The 20,597-nt window shown below is 47.9% G+C and overlaps 2 protein-coding genes across 2 annotated transcripts in view; both read left to right on the plus strand.

Annotated features, from left to right (window-relative positions):
- HDDC3 (HD domain containing 3) overlaps window positions 1–20,597 on the plus strand; it is an 85,551-nt gene that overhangs the window by 52,217 nt on the left and 12,737 nt on the right. Inside the window, exon 3 of the mRNA XM_063925845.1 lies at window positions 2,359–2,599. Within this exon, the coding sequence (XP_063781915.1) occupies window positions 2,359–2,599 (241 nt within the window). The remainder of the gene's footprint in view (window positions 1–2,358; window positions 2,600–20,597) is intronic.
- VPS33B (VPS33B late endosome and lysosome associated) overlaps window positions 2,511–20,597 on the plus strand; it is a 252,332-nt gene continuing 234,245 nt past the window's right edge. The window contains exon 1 of the mRNA XM_063925840.1: window positions 2,511–2,599. The gene's annotated coding sequence lies outside the window, so the exon portion shown is untranslated. The remainder of the gene's footprint in view (window positions 2,600–20,597) is intronic.

Here is a 20,597-nt window from a genome sequence, read left to right on the forward strand (position 1 = left end):
AAGTTGAGCGCCAAATTTTAGCTCGAAAAGGTATTCCTGGGGAGGTCATCCCCACACTCCTTAAGGCGAGGAAGGAGGTTACGGCGAAACATTATCACCGTATTTGGAGAAAGTATGTTTCGTGGTGTGAGACCAAAACCGCTCCTGCGGAGGAATTTCACTTGGGTCGGTTTCTTCATTTTTTGCAGGCAGGCGTCGATGCAGGGCTGAAATTGTGTTACATCAAAGTGCAGATTTCGGCTTTATCTATTTTCTTTTAAAAGGATTCGGCAGTCCTTCCAGAGGTTCAGACTTTTGTGAAGGGAGTGCTGCATATACATCCTCCATCTGTGGTGCCGTAGGATCATGAAGTGGTCTTGCAGTTTCTTATGTCTCCCTGGTTTGAGCCTTTGCGTAAGGTTGAGTTAAAGTTTCTCACTTGGAAGGTAGTCATGCTTTTGGCTCTGGCGTCTGCCAGGCGAGTGTCAGAGTTGGCGGCCTTATCTCACAAGAGTCCATATTTGATCTTCCATTCGGATAGAGCAGAATTGAGGACTCGTCAACAATTTCTGCCGAAGGTGGTTTCTTCCTTTCACATTAACCAACCGATTGTTGGTACCTGTGGCAGTTCCAAAGTCTCTTGATGTTGTAAGAGCTTTGAAGATTTACGTCGGCAGAACGGCTCTTGCCAGGAAAACAGAGGCTCTCTTTGTCCTGTATGCTTCCAACAAGATTGGAAATCCTGCTTCTAAGCAGACTATTGCACGCTGGATTTGTAGTACGATTCAGCAAGCGCATTCTTCGGCTGGGCTACCGTTGCCGAAGTCAGTAAAGGCCTATTCTACCAGAAAAGTGGGCTCGTCTTGGGCGGCTGCCCGAGGGGTCTCGGCACTTCAGCTTTGCCGAGCTGCTACGTGGTCGGGTTCAAACACATTTGCTAAGTTTTACAAGTTTGATACCCTGGCTGATGAGGACCTCATGTTTGCTCAATCGGTGCTGCAGAGTCGTCCGCACTCTCCCGCCCGTTCTGGAGCATTGCTATAGACCCCATGATCCTTTTATAGTCCCTAGCATCCTCTAGGACGTAAGAGAAAATAGGATTTTAGTACCTACCGGTAAATCCTTTTCTCCTAGTCCGTAGAGGATGCTGGGCGCCCTTCCCAGTGCGGACTGTTACTTGCAGTTTATTATTGCTGGTTAAATTTGTTTACACGCGGGTTGTGTATTAGTTGAATTCAGCATGTTGCTGTTGTTAATTCATACTGTTATCTGGTTTCCTGATACTCCGGTTGTACGGTATGTTGTGGTGTGGGCTGGTAGGTTTTCTCGCTCTTGGTTTAAACAAAAATCCGTTCCTCGAAATGTACGTCTCTCCTGGGCACAGTTCCTATAACTGAGGTCTGGAGGAGGGGCATAGAGGGAGGAGCCAGTTCACACCCAGTCAAAGTCTTTTCAGTGTGCCCAAGCTCCTGCGGATCCCGTCTATACCCCATGGTCCTTTTGGAGTCCCCAGCATCCTCCACGGACTAGGAGAAAAGTATTTACCGGTAGGTACTAAAATCCTATTATCTTTTATGGACTACGAGAAAAGAATTTACCGGTAGGTGTTAAAATCCCTATTTTTAGAATGTTCAGATGTTGCGTAGTGGCATTCTCCTAATACCACTTTCAGACATAAATTCCCAGCTCGGACCCGGGACCCAGAGCAAGGGTTGAAGCTGGGACCTACCCCTTTCATACATGGATGATGATCCGGATTATTCCCGGGCTATCCCCCTTCACAATGGACTTGGATCTTCCAGTGACCTGTGTCTTCTGGCATCTAGTGTGTGCTTGGAGATGATCTCATCTTCAAGCGCTACTGTCCCCAGCAAATCATTTTCTTTTAGGCGTTACCTGTGACATCAGGACTTTGTTCACATCGGGTAGTCTATCCGGATTGCAGTTCCAAGGAAAAACTCAGCGTGCAGGGTAGCAGACCCAGGGCTCTTAACACTGGTAGACCATTTCAAACATAAAACTGGATCCGGGTCAATGCATGTTCACAAGCAAAAACCTGGGTTTTAGGCCTGTTGTTTGAAAGGGGTTATATCCTATATCCAATCCTCTGACTGGGGAGGTGTCACAGTATCGCTCATGGGAAGATGGGAAGCTCCAGAGGGAGGGACCTTGACAACAACTAACAGTTTGTTTGTTTTATGGGTTTTTAAAAAAAATAAATGTTTAGTTTTATTAATAATGCCTCTCCTTCTGTTTTTATAAAATAATTTTGTTTGGAATCACACTTTGAAACACAATTTACCATTAGACATTAATGTCATTAGGAATAATATATAAAATCTTGAAACGCCTAAAATGCCTATACCATTCATTTCACAGGCAGCACTACTGCACGATACTGTAGAAGATACCGACACGACATTTCTGGAAATTGAGGTGAAGTTTGGGCAGGAGGTCCGGAAAATAGTAGAGGAGGTGACTGATGATAAGACATTACCGAAAATGAAAAGAAAGCAGCTGCAGATAGAACATGCACCACACTGCAGCCACAAGGCCAAGCTGGTCAAATTGGCAGACAAGTTATACAACCTACGGGACCTGAACCGCGGCACTCCCAAAGGTAATTATACTGGCAATGTTCAGTGAGGGTATGTTCATGCAGATGTGGTCTATGCTGAGCTGGATATAAATAAATATACATCTGTTTGGGATGCATCAATTGTACCTAGTATAGAACAGGTGTAAGTCCGCATTTGATGACTATGACTAATCGTAAACCAGGAGCTCGCTGTCGCATTTTGAAATGCTTACAACTAGTCATATACACAGTTTTTTTCCATTCATGCATCTTTTGAACAATGTACGCCCAATTCACTTCCATTTTGCATCAGGCCCAGAGTGTTCCTTATATAACATATGTAAACATGGAGAAGTAATTGGAACAGGACTGGTTTTGGAACCTGCTCAATTACTGCACAGTAGAGCAAGAAAAGGCCTTGCTGCCAGTGCTGTTTGGGTTGCATCAACTGTTTATTAACTGGCCAGCTATTATACATTCAGCAGTGCTGCACTGACATGATAGGAGGGTGATTATAACAACTCCATAACCATGGCCTCTTTTCCCTGTCTGTATCCTTAATCATATTCCAGAGGTTCCCAAATGCAGTCCTCAAGACACTTTAATGGTCCAGTTTTTAAGTATATCCATGCTTGACCACAGGTGACATAATTAGTAGCTCAGTAGGTATACGTTCAGGATCCCGGCTGCCGGGATCCTGGCAGTCGTAATACCACACCAGGATTCCGACAGCCGTCAGAAGACAGATGACGGCATCCCGAAAAGATCAGGATACTGGCGACGGAATCCCGACAGCCAGGATCCCCAAGGGTAAGTATTAACGTCCAGGTTAGGTTTAGGCTGCTGGAAAGGGGGTTGGGTTTAAGCACACACCAGAGGGGATTAGGGTAAGGCTGCAGGGTGGACGAGGTGAGGGTTAGGGTGCAGGGGGGGTTAGGGTTCGATATCACCGGGAGGTTGTTACGGTTAGGCACTAAGAGGGAAGGGTTAGGTTTAGGCTGCGGGAAGGGGGTGGGTGTTAGGTTTAGGCACCACCGGGGGGAGGTTAGGATACTTACCTGAATGCCTGCATCCCGAACGCCGGGATTTCATTCTGAATCGACTCCGTATAAACAACATGAAAAATGTAACAGTGGCATCTGGAAAGATAAAGCTTTCTGTTAGTCACAGCATTGTTTGTAGCTCTTGTGAGTGACATTTTTAAGGGTGAATGCCAGGTACTACGAAAGAACTTCCAGTATTTTTCATGGAAACCAGTGTTTCCATATCTGTAACCCCGCTGTTATAGGGTGTTTATACTGGTTCCTGGTATGGAGTGCTATCCCTATCTATTTCTATCATAATTCAAGGACTGCAGTCCCCTTTCTCTTCTCTTTGCTGATGATGTCATTCTGAAATTACATTTCCAAAAGTAAGTGATGCAAAACTGAAAGGACTTTTTATAGGGCCACAGATAAGGTCCGTAATGGATGGTGAAAATTTTCAGGAACTGTTAAATCCGCTGGAAAAAGCAGCCTGGTTGTCATTCAGAAATATCTGTTCTTGTTTTCTTGGAAATCATAAAGCAGAAAACTATCGTGATATAGTGAGTGATCTGGTAAATTCATACAAAGCTATGGGATGCAACACGTCTTTACAACTCACTTCTTGGACTCCACCTAGACTTCTATCCAGAAAATTTCGGGCTGTCCGTGGTGAGCATGGGAAGCGTTTTCATTAGCAGATTTCTATGATGTTCCAGTATGCTGGCTGATAGTGTTGCTGGACCTTGCGGAGAGACATCCCAAAGGCAAAATATGCTGGAAAATCACCATCTACAACTTTTTAGATCAGGCTTTTGACTTAAGTACTAATTTAATAAAACTTTAAACGTATGTTACAACAAAAACCCTGCCCGATGGAACAAAATCTGAATGCATATTCAAATGCAGCATGAAAAAAAAAAATACATTTTAGAATCCGTTTTTGCTCATTTTTGTAGACCAGTGTAATTAGTACCTCAGTCAATTTAGTTTAATCATCGGTGCTGAGTCATGGATATCATTAAAACCTTGACTGTTAGGCAGCCATGAGAGCCAAGGATGAGAACCACTGTCATAGTCTGCAGTGTAGTAAAATGTATGCTGCCGCAGGAGAGCTTTATTTAAAAGACTGCACCAGATGCATGACTTTATCTTTTTATACTTATGTGAAATAAACAAATAATAAAAGCTTAACAAATGAGCACTACAGCCCTTAAATTATAGGTTCCAATGGAAAAGTTGATGACGTTAAGAAAGAATGACGGGTTACAAAAGGTAAAGGGCATTCTTACTGAGTGCTGCTTACTGGCAGTTCTAGCATCCCATTTAAAAGGGCAATATTTTTTGGGCATGTAATGTTGTTTTTTCAATAATACATATATATATATATATATATATATATATATATATATATACACACCACTGTATAATAGTGGTAATAGATCTCCACTGACAGAGCCCTTATGTTGGGCATAACCACCTTATGTCAATGCCCCTTGCCCACATGCAGATGGCAGCATGTGTCGGGACTGGTCATCAATCCCCCTGCTGCAGCTGATCTCTGCAAATGCTTGGGAGGAGAAAAAAAGAGTTTCCCTCCATGCACTTTTGTTACCAGCGCATGTGCCCAGAGTGCCATTCGCACAGCATTCCAGGGCGTAATTTTGCATTGATGTTGGCGATCTGAGGCTGGAGCAGCAGGAGGAAATCCATTCTGCACATGTGCTTCATTACAAGATGTGCCAGGCAAAGCCCAGCTGGCTGCAGTCATATCCCATGCGACAGGGCCAGGTAAGTGTTAAACCCTTAGTATACCAAGGGGGGTGTCTTCTGAGGACGCCAGAATGTTATTTTTTGTGATCCTGCCGTATCTATAACAACTATTTTACTCTTGATTTTTCTGTGTGTCCTGCATCGGATTAAGATAAATACTGTGTAAAATTAGGCTTATAAAATGTTCTTTCAAAAAAACGTAAATAATAAAAAACACAATTAGTGTCCCACCGGGACCCCGCTTGGTATATTACGTTACAAATGCAGAACGTTTTATATGTGAGAAACACAGGAAAACCACCACCACTGTGACATGTGCTAAGGACTATAGCGATGGCAACACATGAATAGTGATGTATTGTTACCGTAGTAAAATGATATAACCTTTTTACAAGAATATACAGTATCCAATCGGATGTAAAAATGTACACACTAATGAAGAAGAATATATGGCTTTTATTGGCTAACTACTCTTGAGATAAACTATTTTATGCTGTCGCACCCTTACTAGAACGTATCTCTTCAGAAATACAAAAAACATAATTTTAGTAAATTAAAGCATCAAACAGTTGAGAATTTAGACAAAAAAACGTTGGGTCCTCAGAAGACCCCAGCTTGGTAAAGTACATTGACGAGGTAGACTTGGTATATTAAGGGGGTGCTTCCAAGTTACATTTTGCAAATGGCTCTTGGGATTTTTAGTACTGTACATTCTCTGTGACTGAGTATAAGCAACTTCGGAGTCGTATGCACCTCAGCTGCATGTACAGATGTGTTCTGATACATCTTGCCCCAATACGCCATGCAGCGGAGCTGACGTTAGTCAACCAGCAGCTCTGCTAACATCAGGCATCTTTTTCTTTATTTTTTATGCCGAAAATGTGTTTTATTCGCATAGCTATGTGACTAGGATGCACAAGAAGCCTATGCTGATTAAAATGATATGCAGCATGCCTATATTCTGTGTGCTACTGTGGCTGTATCTGCATATGAAATGCTACATTATAGTGATTTTTAGGAAAGCACTGTAATGTAGCACTTCGTATGCAGATACAGCCGTGGTCGCAAACAGAATGTAGGGGGTCATTCCGAGTTGATCGCTAGCTGCTTTTGGTCGCTGCGCTGCGATCAGGCAAAAAAATCTGCACGTCTGCGCATGCGCGTCGTACTATTAAAACGAACGATGTAGTTTCACACAAGGTCTAGCGAAGCATTTCAGTCGCACTGCTGGCAGCAGAGTGATTGACAGGAACAGGGCGTTTCTGGGTGTCAACTGACCATTTTCAGGGAGTGTTCGGAAAAACGCAGGTGTAGCAGGAAAAATGCAGGCGTGGCTGGGCGAACACAGGGCGTGTTTGTGACGTCAAAACAGGAACTGAATAGTGTGAAGTGATCGCAAGCGCTGAGTAGGTCTGAAGCTACTCTGAAACTGCACAAAATAATTTCTCTAACGTCCTAGTGGATGCTGGGGACTCCGTAAGGACCATGGGGAATAGACGGGCTCCGCAGGAGACATGGGCACTTTAAGAAAGAATTTGGATTCTGGTGTACTCTGGCTCCTCCTTCTATGTCCCTCCTCCAGACCTCGGTTTGAATCTGTGCCCGGAAGAGCTGGGTGCTGTTTAGTGAGCTCTCCTGAGCTTGCTATAAGAAAGTATTTTGTTAGGTTATTTTATTTTCAGGGAGCTCTGCTGGCAACAGACTCCCTGCATCGTGGGACTGAGGGGAGAGAAGCAGCCCTACTCTCTGCAGATAGGTCCTGCTTCTTAGGCTACTGGACACCATTAGCTCCAGAGGGATCGTACACAGGATCTCACCCTCTGTCGTCCGATCCTGGAGCCGCGCCGCCACCCCCCTCGCAGAGCCGGAAGACAGAAGCCGGGTGAAAGAAGCAAGAAGACTTCAAAATCGGCGGCAGAAGACTCCAGTCTTCACTGAGGTAGCGCACAGCACTGCAGCTGTGCGCCATTGCTCCCACACTACACCCACATACTTCGGTCACTGTAGGGTGCAGGGCGCAGCGCCCTGGGCAGCAATTAGGACCTCTTGGCAAAAGTTGGACATATATACAGTTGGGCACTGTATATATGTATGAGCCCCCGCCATAATATTGTACAGAAACGCGGGACAGAAGCCCGCCGCTGAGGGGGCGGGGCTTCTTCCTCAGCACTCACCAGCGCCATTTTTTTCTCCACAGCTCCGCTGAGAGGAAGCTCCCCAGGCTCTCCCCTGCAGATTCACGGTAGAAGAGGGTAAAAAGAGAGGGGGGGGCACATAAATTAGGCGCAAAAACATAATATACAGCAGCTACTGGGTTAACACTAAGTTACTGTGTGATTCCTCGGACATATAGCGCTGGGGTGTGTGCTGGCATACTCTCTCTCTCTGTCTCTCCAAAGGGCCTTGTGGGGGAACTGTCTTCAAAAGAGCATCCCCTGTGTGTGTGGTGTGTCGGTACGCTTGTGTCGACATGTTTGACGAGGAAGGCTATGTGGAAGCAGAGCGGGAGCAAATGAATGTGGTGTCTCCGCCGACGGCGCTGACACCTGATTGGATGGATATGTGGAAGGTTTTAAATGATAATGTTAATTCCTTGCATAAAAGGTTGGATAAAGCTGAAACCTTAGGACAGTCGGGGTCTCAGCCCATGCCTGATCCTATGTCGCAGAGGCCGTCAGGGTCTCAGAAGCGCCCACTATCCCAAATTGTTGACACAGATACCGACATGGATTCTGACTCCAGTGTCGATTACGATGATGCAAAGTTACAGCCAAAATTGGCTAAAGCCATCCGTTATATGATTATAGCAATGAAGGATGTGTTGCACATCACAGAGGAAACCCCATTCCCTGACAAGAGGGTTCATATGTATGGGGAAAAAAGGCAGGTGGTGACCTTTCCCCCTTCACATGAGCTAAATGAGTTATGTGAAAAGGCTTGGGAATCTCCAGATAAAAAACTGCAGATTTCCAAACGGATGCTTATGGCGTATCCTTTCCCGCCAACGGACAGGTTACGCTGGGAATCCTCCCCTAGGGTGGACAAAGCTTTAACACGCTTATCCAAGAGGGTAGCCCTGCCGTCACTGGATACGGCCACCCTAAAAGATGCTGCTGATAGAAAGCAAGAGGGTACCCTGAAGTCCATTTATACACATTCAGGTACCTTACTAAGGCCGGCAATTGCATCGGCCTGGATGTGTAGTGCTGTAGCAGCATGGACGGATACCTTATCTGAGGAACTTGATACCTTAGACAAGGATACTATATTAATGACCCTGGGGCATATAAAAGACGCTGTCCTATATATGAGAGATGCTCAAAGAGACAGCCTACTGGGCTCTAGAATAAATGCGATTTCTATTTCTGCCAGAAGGGTCCTGTGGACTCTGCAATGGACAGGTGATGCCGACTCAAAAAGGCACATGGAGGTTTTACCTTACATGGGTGAGGAATTGTTTGGGGAGGGTCTCTCGGACCTGGTCTCCACAGCTACTGCTGGAAAGTCAAATTTTTTGCAATATGTCCCCTCACAACCTAAGAAAGCACCGTATTACCAAATGCAGTCCTTTCGATCACAAAAAGGCAAGAAAGTCTGAGGTGCATCCTTTCTTGCCAGAGGCAGGGGCAGAGGAAGGAAGCTGCACAACACAGCTAGTTCCCAGGAACAGAAGTCCTCCCCGGCTTCCCCTAAATCCACCGCATGACGCTGGGGCTCCACAGGCGGAGCTAGGCCTGGTGGGGGCGCGTCTCCGAAATTTCAGCCACAAGTGGGTTCACTCCCAGGTGGATCCCTGGGCAATAGAGATTGTGTCTCAGGGATACAAGCTGGAATTCGAAGAGATGCCCCCTCACCGATACCTCAAATCGGCCCTGCCAGCTTCCGCCTTAGAGAGGGAAATAGTGTTAGCTGCAATTCACAAATTGTATCTTCAGCAGGTGGTGGTCAAGGTTCCACTCCTTCAACAAGGAAAGGGTTATTATTCGACCAGGTTTGTGGTACCGAAACTGGACGGTTCGGTCAGACCCATATTGAATTTAAAATCCCTGAACATATACCTGAAAAGGTTCAAGTTCAAGATGGAATCGCTCAGAGCGGTCATCGCAAGCCTGGAAGGGGGGGATTTTATGGTGTCTCTGGACATAAAGGATGCATACCTTCATGTCCTCATTTATCCACCTCATCAGGCGTACCTCAGATTTGTGGTACAGGATTGTCATTACCAATTCCAGACGTTGCCGTTTGGTATCTCCACGGCACAGAGAATATTTACCAAGGTAATGGCATAAATGATGGTGCTCCTGCGAAAGCAAGGGGTCACAATTATCCCATACTTGGACGATCTCCTCATAAAGGCGAGGTCCAGAGAGCAGTTGCTGATCAGCGTAGCACGCTCTCGGGAAGTGTTACAACAGCACGGCTGGATTCTAAATATTCCAAAGTCGCAGTTAATTCCTACGACTCGTCTGCCTTTCCTGGGCATGATTCTGGACACAGACCAGAAGAGGGTTTATCTCCTGATAGAGAAGGCTCAGGAGCTCATGACACTGGTCAGAGACCTATTAAAACCAAAACAGGTGTCGGTGCATCACTGCACGCGAGTCCCGGGAAAGATGGTGGCATCATACGAGGCCATTCCCTTCAGCAGGTTCCATGCGAGGACCTTTCAATGGGATCTGTTGGACAAGTGGTCCGGATCACATCTTCAGATGCATCGGCTGATCACCCTATCCCCCAGGGCCAGGGTATCTCTCCTGTGGTGGCTGCAGAGTGCTCACCTTCTCGAAGGTCGCAGATTCGGCATTCAGGACTGGGTCCTGGTGACCACGGATGCAAGCCTCCGAGGGTGGGGGGCAGTCACACAGGGAAGAAATTTCCAAGGGCTGTGGTCAAGTCAGGAGACTTGCCTTCACATCAACATCCTGGAACTAAGGGCCATATACAACGCCCTACGTCAAGCGGAGTCCCTACTTCGCGACCAACCGGTTCTGATTCAGTCAGACAACATCACCGCAGTGGCTCATGTAAACCGCCAAGGCGGCACACGGAGCAGGGTGGTGATGGCGGAAGCCACCAGAATTCTTCGCTGGGTGGAGAATCACGTAAGCGCACTGTCAGCAGTGTTTATTCTGGGAGTGGACAACTGGGAAGCAGACTTCCTCAGCAGGCACGACCTCCACCCGGGAGAGTGGGGACTTCATCAAGAAGTCTTCACGCAGATTGCAAGTCGGTGGGAACTGCCACAGGTGGACATGATGGCATCCCGCCTCAACAAAAAGCTACAGAGATATTGCGCCAGGTCAAGGGACCCTCAGGCGATAGCTGTGGACGCACTGGTGACACCGTGGGTGTTCCAGTCAGTCTATGTATTTCCTCCTCTTCCTCTCATACCCAAGGTGCTGAGAATCATAAGAAAAAGAGGAGTGAGAACAATACTCATTGTTCCGGATTGGCCAAGAAGGACTTGGTATCCAGATCTGCAAGAAATGCTCACAGAGGACCCGTGGCCTCTGCCTCTAAGACAGGACTTGTTGCAACAGGGGCCCTGTCTGTTCCAAGACTTACCGCGGCTGCGTTTGACGGCATGGCGGTTGACCGCCGGATCCTAGCAGAGAAAGGCATTCCGGATTAAGTTATTCCTACGCTGATAAAGGCTAGGAAGGATGTGACAGCTCAACATTATCACCGTATATGGCGAAAATAATAAGATTTTACTCACCGGTAAATCTATTTCTCGTAGTCCGTAGTGGATGCTGGGGACTCCGTAAGGACCATGGGGAATAGACGGGCTCCGCAGGAGACTGGGCACTCTAAAGAAAGATTTAGTAAACCTGGTGTGCACTGGCCCCTCCTCCAGACCTCAGTTAAGGAAACTGTGCCCGGAAGAGCTGACATTACAAGGAAAGGATTTTGGAATCCAGGGTAAGACTCATACCAGCCACACCAATCACACCGTATAATTCGTGATAAACTTACCCAGTTAACAGTATGAACAACAAACCAGCATCACTCAACTGATGCCACATAACATAACCCTTTAGTAAGCAATAACTATATACACGTATTGCAGAAAGTCCGCACTTGGGACGGGCGCCCAGCATCCACTACGGACTACGAGAAATAGATTTACCGGTGAGTAAAATCTTATTTTCTCTAACGTCCTAGTGGATGCTGGGGACTCCGTAAGGACCATGGGGATTATACCAAAGCTCCCAAACGGGCGGGAGAGTGCGGATGACTCTGCAGCACCGAATGGGCAAACTCAAGGTCCTCCTCAGCCAGGGTATCAAACTTGTAGAACTTTGCAAATGTGTTTGAACCCGACCAAGTAGCAGCTCGGCAAAGCTGTAATGCCGAGACCCCTCGGGCAGCCGCCCAGGAAGAGCCCACCTTTCTTGTGGAATGGGCTTTCACTGATTTTGGATGCGGCAATCCAGCTGCAGAATGAGCCTGCTGAATCGTGCCACAGATCCAGCGAGCAATAGTTTGCTTTGAAGCAGGAGCACCCAGCTTGTTGGATGCATACAGGACAAACAGCGAGTCAGTCTTCCTGACTCCAGCCGTTCTGGTCACATAAATCTTAAAAGCCCGGACTACGTCAAGCAACTTGGAATCCTCCAAGTCACAAGTAGCCGCAGGCACCACAATAGGTTGGTTCAAATGAAAGGATGACACCACCTTTGGCAGAAATTGCGGACGAGTCCGCAATTCTGCCCTATCCATATGTAAACCCAGATAGGGGCTTTTACATGACAAAGCCGCCAATTCTGACACACGCCTAGCCGAAGCTAAGGCCAACAGCATGACCACTTTCCACGTGAGATACTTTAGCTCCACAGTCTTAAGTGGCTCACACCAGTGGGATTTCAGGAAACTCAACACCACGTTAAGATCCCAAGGTGCCACTGGTGGCACAAAAGGGGGCTGAATATGCAGCACTCCCTTAACAAACATCTGAACCTCAGGCAGTGAAGCCAGTTCTTTTTGGAAGAAAATGGATAGGGCCGAAATCTGGACCTTTATGGACCCTAATTTTAGGCCCATAGTCACTCCTGACTGTAGGAAGTGCAGGAATCGACCCAGCTGGAATTCCTCTGTAGGGGCCTTCCTGGCCTCACACCAAGCAACATATTTTCGCCATATACGGTGATAATGCTTTGCTGTCACGTCCTTCCTAGCCTTTATCAGCGTAGGAATAACTTCATCCGGAATGCCTTTTTCCGCTAGGATCCGGCGTTCAACCGCCATGCCGTTAAACGCAGCCGCGTTAAGTCTTGGAACAGACAGGGCCCTTGGTGTAACAGGTCCTGTCTGAGAGGCAGAGGCCATGGGTCCTCTGTGAGCATTTCTTGCAATTCCGGGTACCAAGTCCTTCTTGGCCAATCCGGAACAATGAGTATTGTTCTCACTCCTCTTTTTCTTACAATTCTCAGCACCTTTGGTATGAGAGGAAGAGGAGGAAACACATAGACCGACTGGAACACCCACGGTGTTACTAGTGCGTCCACAGCTATCGCCTGAGGGTCCCTTGACCTGGCACAATACCTTTTTAGCTTTTTGTTGAGACGGGACGCCATCATGTCTACCTGTGGCAGTTCCCATCGATTTGCAATCTGCGTGAAGACTTCTTGATGAAGTCCCCATTCTCCCGGGTGGAGGTCGTGCCTGCTGAGGAAGTCTGCTTCCCAGTTGTCCACTCCCGGAATGAACACTGCTGACAGTGCTAGAACGTGATTCTCCGCCCAACGAAGAATCCTGGTGGCTTCCGCCATTGCCACCCTGCTTCTTGTGCCGCCCTGGCGGTTTACATGGGCCACTGCAGTGATGTTGTCTGACTGAATTAGCACTGGTTGGTTTCGAAGCAGAGGCTCCGCTTGACTCAGGGCGTTGTATATGGCCCTTAGTTCCAGGATATTGATGTGCAGACAAGTCTCCTGACTTGACCACAGCCCCTGGAAGTTTCTTCCTTGAGTGACTGCCCCCCATCCTCGGAGGTTTGCATCCGTGGTCACCAGGACCCAGTCCTGTATGCCGAACCTGCGGCCCTCGAGGAGGTGAGCACTTTGCAGCCACCACAGAAGAGACACCCTGGCCCTGGGGGACAGGGTGATCAGCCGATGCATCTGAAGATGCGATCCGGACCACTTGTCCAACAGATCCCACTGAAAGATCCTCGCATGGAACCTGCCGAAGGGAATGGCTTCGTATGACGCCACCATCTTTCCCAGGACTCGCGTGCAGTGATGCACCGATACCTGTTTTGGTTTTAGGAGGCCTCTGACCAGAGTCACGAGCTCCTGAGCCTTCTCCTCCGGGAGAAATACCTTTTTCTGGTTTGTGTCCGGAATCATGCCCAGGAAGGGCAGACGCGTCGTAGGAATCAGCTGCGACTTTGGAATATTCAGAATCCAGCCGTGCTGTTGCAACACTTCCTGAGAGAGTGCTACGCTGATCAACAACCTCTCCCTGGACCTCGCCTTTATGAGGAGATCGTCCAAGTATGGGATAATTGTAACCCCTTGCTTCCGAAGGAGCACCATCATTTCCGCCATCACCTTGGTAAATATTCTCGGTGCCGTGGACAGGCCAAACGGCAACGTCTGGAATTGGTAATGACAGTCCTGTACCACAAACCTGAGGTACTCCTGATGAGGTGGATAAATGGGGACATGCAAGTACGCATCCTTGATGTCCAGAGACACCATAAAATCCCCTTCCTCCAGGCTTGCAATGACCGCCCTGAGCGATTCCATCTTGAACTTGATTTTCTTCAGATAAATATTCAGGGATTTTAAATTCAAAATGGGTCTGACCGAACCGTCCGGTTTCAGTACCACAAACATGGTGGAATAGTAACCCCCTCCCTGTTGAAGGAGGGGAACCTTCACTACCACCTGCTGGTGATATAGCTTGTGAATTGCTGCCAACACTACCTCCCTTTCCGTGGGGGAAGCTGGCAAGGCCGATTTTAGGTAACGGTGAGGGGGCGTCACCTCGAATTTCAGCTTGTATCCCTGAGACACAATTTGTATAGCCCAAGGATCCACCCGTGAGCGAACCCACTGGTGGCTGAAATTTCGGAGACGCGCCCCCACCGCTCCTGGCTCCGCCTGTGGAGCCCCAGCGTCATGAGGTGGATTTAGTGGAAGCCGGGGAGGACTTTTGTTCCTGGGAACTAGCTGCATGGTGCAGCTTTTTTCCTCTACCCCTGCCTCTGGCAAGAAAGGATGCACCTCTGACTTTCTTGCTTTTCTGTGAACGAAAGGACTGCATTTGGTAATACGGTGCTTTCTTTGGCTGTGAGGGAATATATGGCAAGAAATTTGACTTCCCAGCCGTAGCCGTGGAAACTAGGTCCGAGAGACCGTCCCCAAACAATTCCTCACCCTTATAAGGCAACACCTCCATGTGTTTTTTTAGAGTCGCATCACCTGTCCATTGCAGAGTCCATAAGACCCTTCTGGCAGAAATCGACATTGCGTTTATTCTAGAGCCCAGCAGGCAAATGTCCCTCTGGGCATCCCGCATATATAGGACAGAGTCTTTGATATGTCCTAGGGTCAGTAAAATAGTCTCCCTGTCCAGGGTATCTAACTCCTCAGACAGAGTATCTGTCCATGCTGCTACAGCACTACACATCCAGGCCGCAGCAATTGCTGGCCTCAGAAGAGTACCAGAATGTGTATAAACAGACTTCAGGATACCTTCCTGCTTCCTATCCGCAGGATCCTTTAGGGCGGCCGTATCCTGTGACGGCAGGGCCACCTTCTTAGATAAGCGCGTCAACGCTTTGTCTACCCTAGGGGAGGATTCCCAGCGTAACCTATCCATTGGCGGGAAAGGATACGCCATAAGTAACATTTTGGAAATCAGTACTTTCCTATCAAGGGAATCCCACGCTTTTTCACATAACTCATTTAATTCATGTGAAGGGGGAAAAGTCACTTCTTGCTTTTTCTCCCCAAACATATAAACCCTCTTGTCAGGGACAGGGTTTTCCTCCGATATGTGCAATACATCCTTCATTGCTATAATCATGTATCGGATGGCTTTAGTCATTTTAGGCTGCAACTTTGCCTCATCGTCATCGACACTGGAGTCAGAATCCGTGTCGACATCTGTGTCGACCAACTGGGATAGTGGGCGCTTTTGAGACCCTGACGGCCTCTGAGCTGTAGAATCAGACACGGGTTGAGACCCTGACTGATTATCCAACATTTTATGCAAGGAGCTTACGTTATCATTTAACACCTTCCACATATCCATCCAATCAGGTGTCGGCGCCGACACCACATTCACTTGCACTTGTTCTGCCTCCACGTAACCGTCCTCGTCAAACATGTCGACACAAACGTACCGACACACCGCACACACACAGGGAATGCTCTACTTGAGGACAGGACCCCACAAGGCCTTTTGGGGAGACAGAGAGAGAGTATGCCAGCACACACCCCAGCGCTATATAACCCAGGGATTACACAGTAACTTAGTGTTTACCCAGTAGCTGCTGTTTATAATATTTTGCGCCTAAATTTATGTGCCCCCCCCCCCTCTCTTTTTACCCTTTGTCTACCTTGATACTGCAGGGGAGAGCCTGGGGAGCTTCCTCTCAGCGGAGCTGTGAAGAGAAAATGGCGCTGGTTAGTGCTGAGGAAGAAGGCCCCGCCCCCTCAGCTGCAGGCTTCTGTCCCGCGTCTGTGTAATAAAATGGCGGGGGCTCGTACATATATACAGTGCCCAGCTGTATATATGTGTCTTTTTGCCAAGAGGTATCCTAATTGCTGCCCAGGGCGCCCCCCCCTGCGCCCTGCACCCTACAGTGACCGGAGTGTGGGCGCAATGGCGCACAGCTGCAGTGCTGTGCGCTACCTCATGTGAAGACAGGAGTCTTCTGCCGCCGATTTCGATGTCTTCTTGCTTCTGCCAGCTTCTGATTTCTGGCTCTGCGAGGGGGACGGCGACGCGGCTCCGGACGACCAAGGTTAAGATCCTGTGTTCGAACCCTTTGGAGCTAATGGTGTCCAGTAGCCTAAGAAGCGCAACCTAGCCGCAGTTAGTAGGTTTGCTTCTCTCCCCTCAGTCCCACGTAGCAGAGAGTCTGTTGCCAGCAGAAGCTCTCTGAAAATAAGAAAGTATTTTAGTTAGGTTTTTTTATTAGCAAGCTCAGGAGAGCTCACTAAAAGCACCCAGCTCTGGCCAGGCACAGATTCTAACTTTCTAACTGAGGTCTGGAGGAGGGGCATAGAGGGAGGAGCCAGTGCACACCAGGTAGTACTAAATCTTTCTTTAGAGTGCCCAGTCTCCTGCGGAGCCCGTCTATTCCCCATGGTCCTTACGGAGTCCCCAGCATCCACTAGGACGTTAAGAGAAATGTGGCTTGGTGTGAGGCCAGGAATGCCCCTACGGAGGAATTCCAGCTGGGCTGTTTCCTTCACTTCCTACAGGCGGGAGTGACTTTGGGCCTTAAATTGGGTTCCATTAAGGTTCAGATTTTGGCCTTATCCATTTTCTTTCAAAAAGAACTGGCTTCTCTGCCTGAAGTTCAGACGTTTGTAAAGGGAGTGCTGCATATTCAGCCCCCTTTTGTGCCTCCAGTGGCACCTTGGGATCTTAACGTGGTGTTGAGTTTCCTGAAATCACACTGGTTTGAACCACTCAAAACGGTGGAATTGAAATATCTCACGTGGAAGGTGGTCATGCTATTAGCCTTGGCTTCGGCTAGGCGTGTCAGAATTGGCGGCTTTGTCACATAAAAGCCCTTATCTGGTTTTCCATGCGGATAGAGCAGAATTGCGGACCCGCCCACAATTTCTGCCGAAAGTGGTTTCATATAAACCAACCTATCGTGGTGCCTGTGGCTACTACTGACTTGGAGGATTCCAAGTCACTGGATGTGGTCAGGGCTTTGAAGGTTTATGTGGCCAGAACGGCTAAGGTCAGGAAAACAGAATCTTTGTTTATTCTGTATGCTTCCAACAAGCTTGGAGCACCTGCTTCAAAGCAAACTATTGCTCGCTAGATCTGTAACACGATCCAGCAGGCTCATTCTGCGGCAGGGTTGCCGCTGCCTAAATCAGTTAAGGCCCATTCCACAAGGAAGGTGAACTCTTCTTGGGCGGCTGCCCGAGGGGTCTCTGCATTACAGCTTTGCCGAGCGGCTACTTGGTCAGGTTCAAACACCTTTGCAAAGTTACCCTGGCTGAGGAGGACCTTGTGTTTGCTCATTCGGTGCTGCAGAGTCATCTGCACTCTCCCGCCCGTTTGGGAGCTTTGGTATAATCCCCATGGTCCTTACGGAGTCCCCAGCATCCACTAGGACGTTAGAGAAAATAAGATTTTACTTACCGGTAAATCTATTTCTCGTAGTCCGTAGTGGATGCTGGGCGCCCGTCTCAAGTGCGGACTTCTTCTGCAATGCTTGTATATAGTTATTGCTTAAATAAGGGTTATGTATAGTTGCATCAGGGTTGATCTGATGCTCTGTTGTTGTTCATACTGTTAACTGGGTAAAGTTATCACAAGTTATACGGTGTGATTGGTGTGGCTGGTATGAGTATTACCCTGGATTCCCAAAATCCTTTCCTTATACTGTCAGCTCTTCTGGGCACAGTTTCTCTAACGAAGGTCTGGAGGAGGGTCATAGGGGGAGGAGCCAGTGCACACCAGATAGACCTAAATCTTTCTTTAGATGTGCCCAGTCTCCTGCGGAGCCCATCTATTCCCCATGGTCCTTACGGAGTCCCCAGCATCCACTACGGACTACGAGAAATAGATTTACCGGTAAGTAAAATCTTATTTTTGTAGCCGCTCTGCGATCCTTTCGTTCGTACTTCTGCTAAGCCAAAATACACTCCCAGTGGGAGGCGGCATAGCGTTTACTTAAAAACTGCTAGCGAGCAAACTACTCGTCGGAATGACCCCCATAGTCATGCTGCATATAATTTTAACCCGCATAAGCTGTTTGTCTGATCTATTTGCATAGCAATGCAACTTTATGTGCAACTTTTTTTCATTTAAATGCATCTAAGACCCTTAGTGCTACTGAGTCACGCCATGGCATGGTGTGACTAGAAGGCTATTTAACGTGATTGCAGCAAGAATGTAGGAGGACATACTGGGCTGGATTCAATTCTTTTCACATCTGTTCTGTTTCTGCCCTCAGGGACGTTGTATCATTATTTCAGCTCGCTACCGCCGGAGTAGCGAGGCACCCAACCCTTTACACAGCTAAACCTGATTACTATGGGTGCGATAACGGAGATCATTTTAGAAAGGAAATTGGGTGTGATGTAGCATTTGAATCTCACCCACAGTATCTGTAACAGGAAAGCTATGTGATATGCGGTCGTGCCATTAGCCTATAGGTGGAACTGCAGAGCTGAGCGTATGAAGATATCAGTCTGATTTTGGATTAAACTCTTACATAGGTATAAGACTACTGCAGATGCACATGAATAGTGATGGGGATGGTGCTGCCAAATAATAAGAATTTACTCACCGGTAATTCTATTTCTCGCAGTCCGTAGTGGATGCTGGGGACTCCGTAAGGACCATGGGGAATAGACAGCTCCGCAGGAGACTGGGCACATCTAAAGAAAGATTTAGGTCTATCTGGTGTGCACTGGCTCCTCACCCTATGACCCTCCTCCAAGCCTCAGTTAGGACACTGTGCACGGAAGAGCTGACACAATAAGGAAGGATTTTGAATCCCGGGTAAGACTCATACCAGTCACACCAATTACACCGTATAACTCGTGATAGGAACCCCGGTTAACAGTATGATAACAACGGAGCCTCTGAACAGATGGCTCGCAATAACAACCCGATTTGTGTAACAATAACTATTTACAAGTATTGCAGACAATCCGCACTTGGGATGGGCGCCCAGCATCCACTACGGACTACGAGAAATAGAATTACCGGTGAGTAAATTCTTATTTTCTCTGACGTCCTAGTGGATGCTGGGGACTCCGTAAGGACCATGGGGATTATACCAAAGCTCCCAAACGGGCGGGAGAGTGCGGACGACTCTGCAACACCGAATGAGAGAACTCCAGGTCCTCCTCAGCCAGGGTATCAATTTTGTAGAATTTTGCAAACGTGTTTGCCCCTGACCAAGTAGCAGCTCGGCAAAGTTGTAAAGCCGAGACCCCTCGGGCAGCCGCCCAAGATGAGCCCACCTTCCTTGTGGAATGGGCTTTTACAAATTTAGGCTGCGGTAGTCCCACCGCAGAATGCGCCAGCTGAATAGTGCTACAAATCCAGCGCGCAATAGTCTGCTTAGAAGCAGGAGCACCCAGTTTGTTGGGTGCATACAGGATAAACAGCGAGTCAGTTTCCCTGACTCCAGCCGTCCTGGAAACATAAATTTTCAGGGCCCTGACTACGTCCAGTAACTTGGAATCCTCCAAGTTCCTAGTAGCCGCAGGCACCACAATAGGCTGGTTCAAGTGAAACGCTGATACCACCTTCGGGAGAAACTGAGGACGAGTCCTCAACTCTGCCCTATCCATATGGAAAATCAGATAAGGGCTTTTATAGGACAAAGCCGCCAATTCTGACCCACGCCTGGCCGAAGCCAAAGCCAACAGCATGACCACTTTCCACGTGAGATATTTCAAATCCACAGTCTTAAGTGGTTCAAACCAATGTGATTTCAGTAACTCCAAAACCACATTGAGATCCCAAGGTGCCACTGGGGGCACAAAAGGAGGCTGAATACGCAGAACTCCTTTGACAAAAGTCTGAACTTCAGGCAGTGAAGCCAGTTCTTTCTGGAGGAAAATCGACAGGGCCGAAATCTGGACCTTAATGGACCCCAATTTGAGGCCCAACGTCACCCCTGCTTGCAGAAAATGCAGGAATCGACCCAGTTGAAATTCCTCCGTTGGGGCCTTCCTGGCCTCACACCAAGCAACATATTTCCGCCAAATGCGGTGATAATGTTTTGCAGTGACATCCTTCCTGGCTTTAATCAGGGTAGGGATGACTTCCTCCGGAATGCCCTTTTCTCAGTACCTTGGGAATGAGAGGCAGAGGAGGAAACACATAAACCGACTGGTACACCCACGGTGTTACTAGAGCGTCCACAGCGATCGCCTGAGGGTCCCTTGACCTAGCGCAATATCTTTTTAGCTTTTTGTTGAGGCGGGACGCCATCATGTCCACCTGTGGTCTTTCCCACCGGTTTACCAGCATTTGGAAGACTTCTGGATGAAGTCCCCATTCTCCCGGGTGGAGGTCGT

The sequence above is a fragment of the Pseudophryne corroboree genome, chromosome 6 (assembly GCF_028390025.1).
Source record: "Pseudophryne corroboree isolate aPseCor3 chromosome 6, aPseCor3.hap2, whole genome shotgun sequence".
NCBI lineage: Eukaryota > Metazoa > Chordata > Amphibia > Anura > Myobatrachidae > Pseudophryne > Pseudophryne corroboree.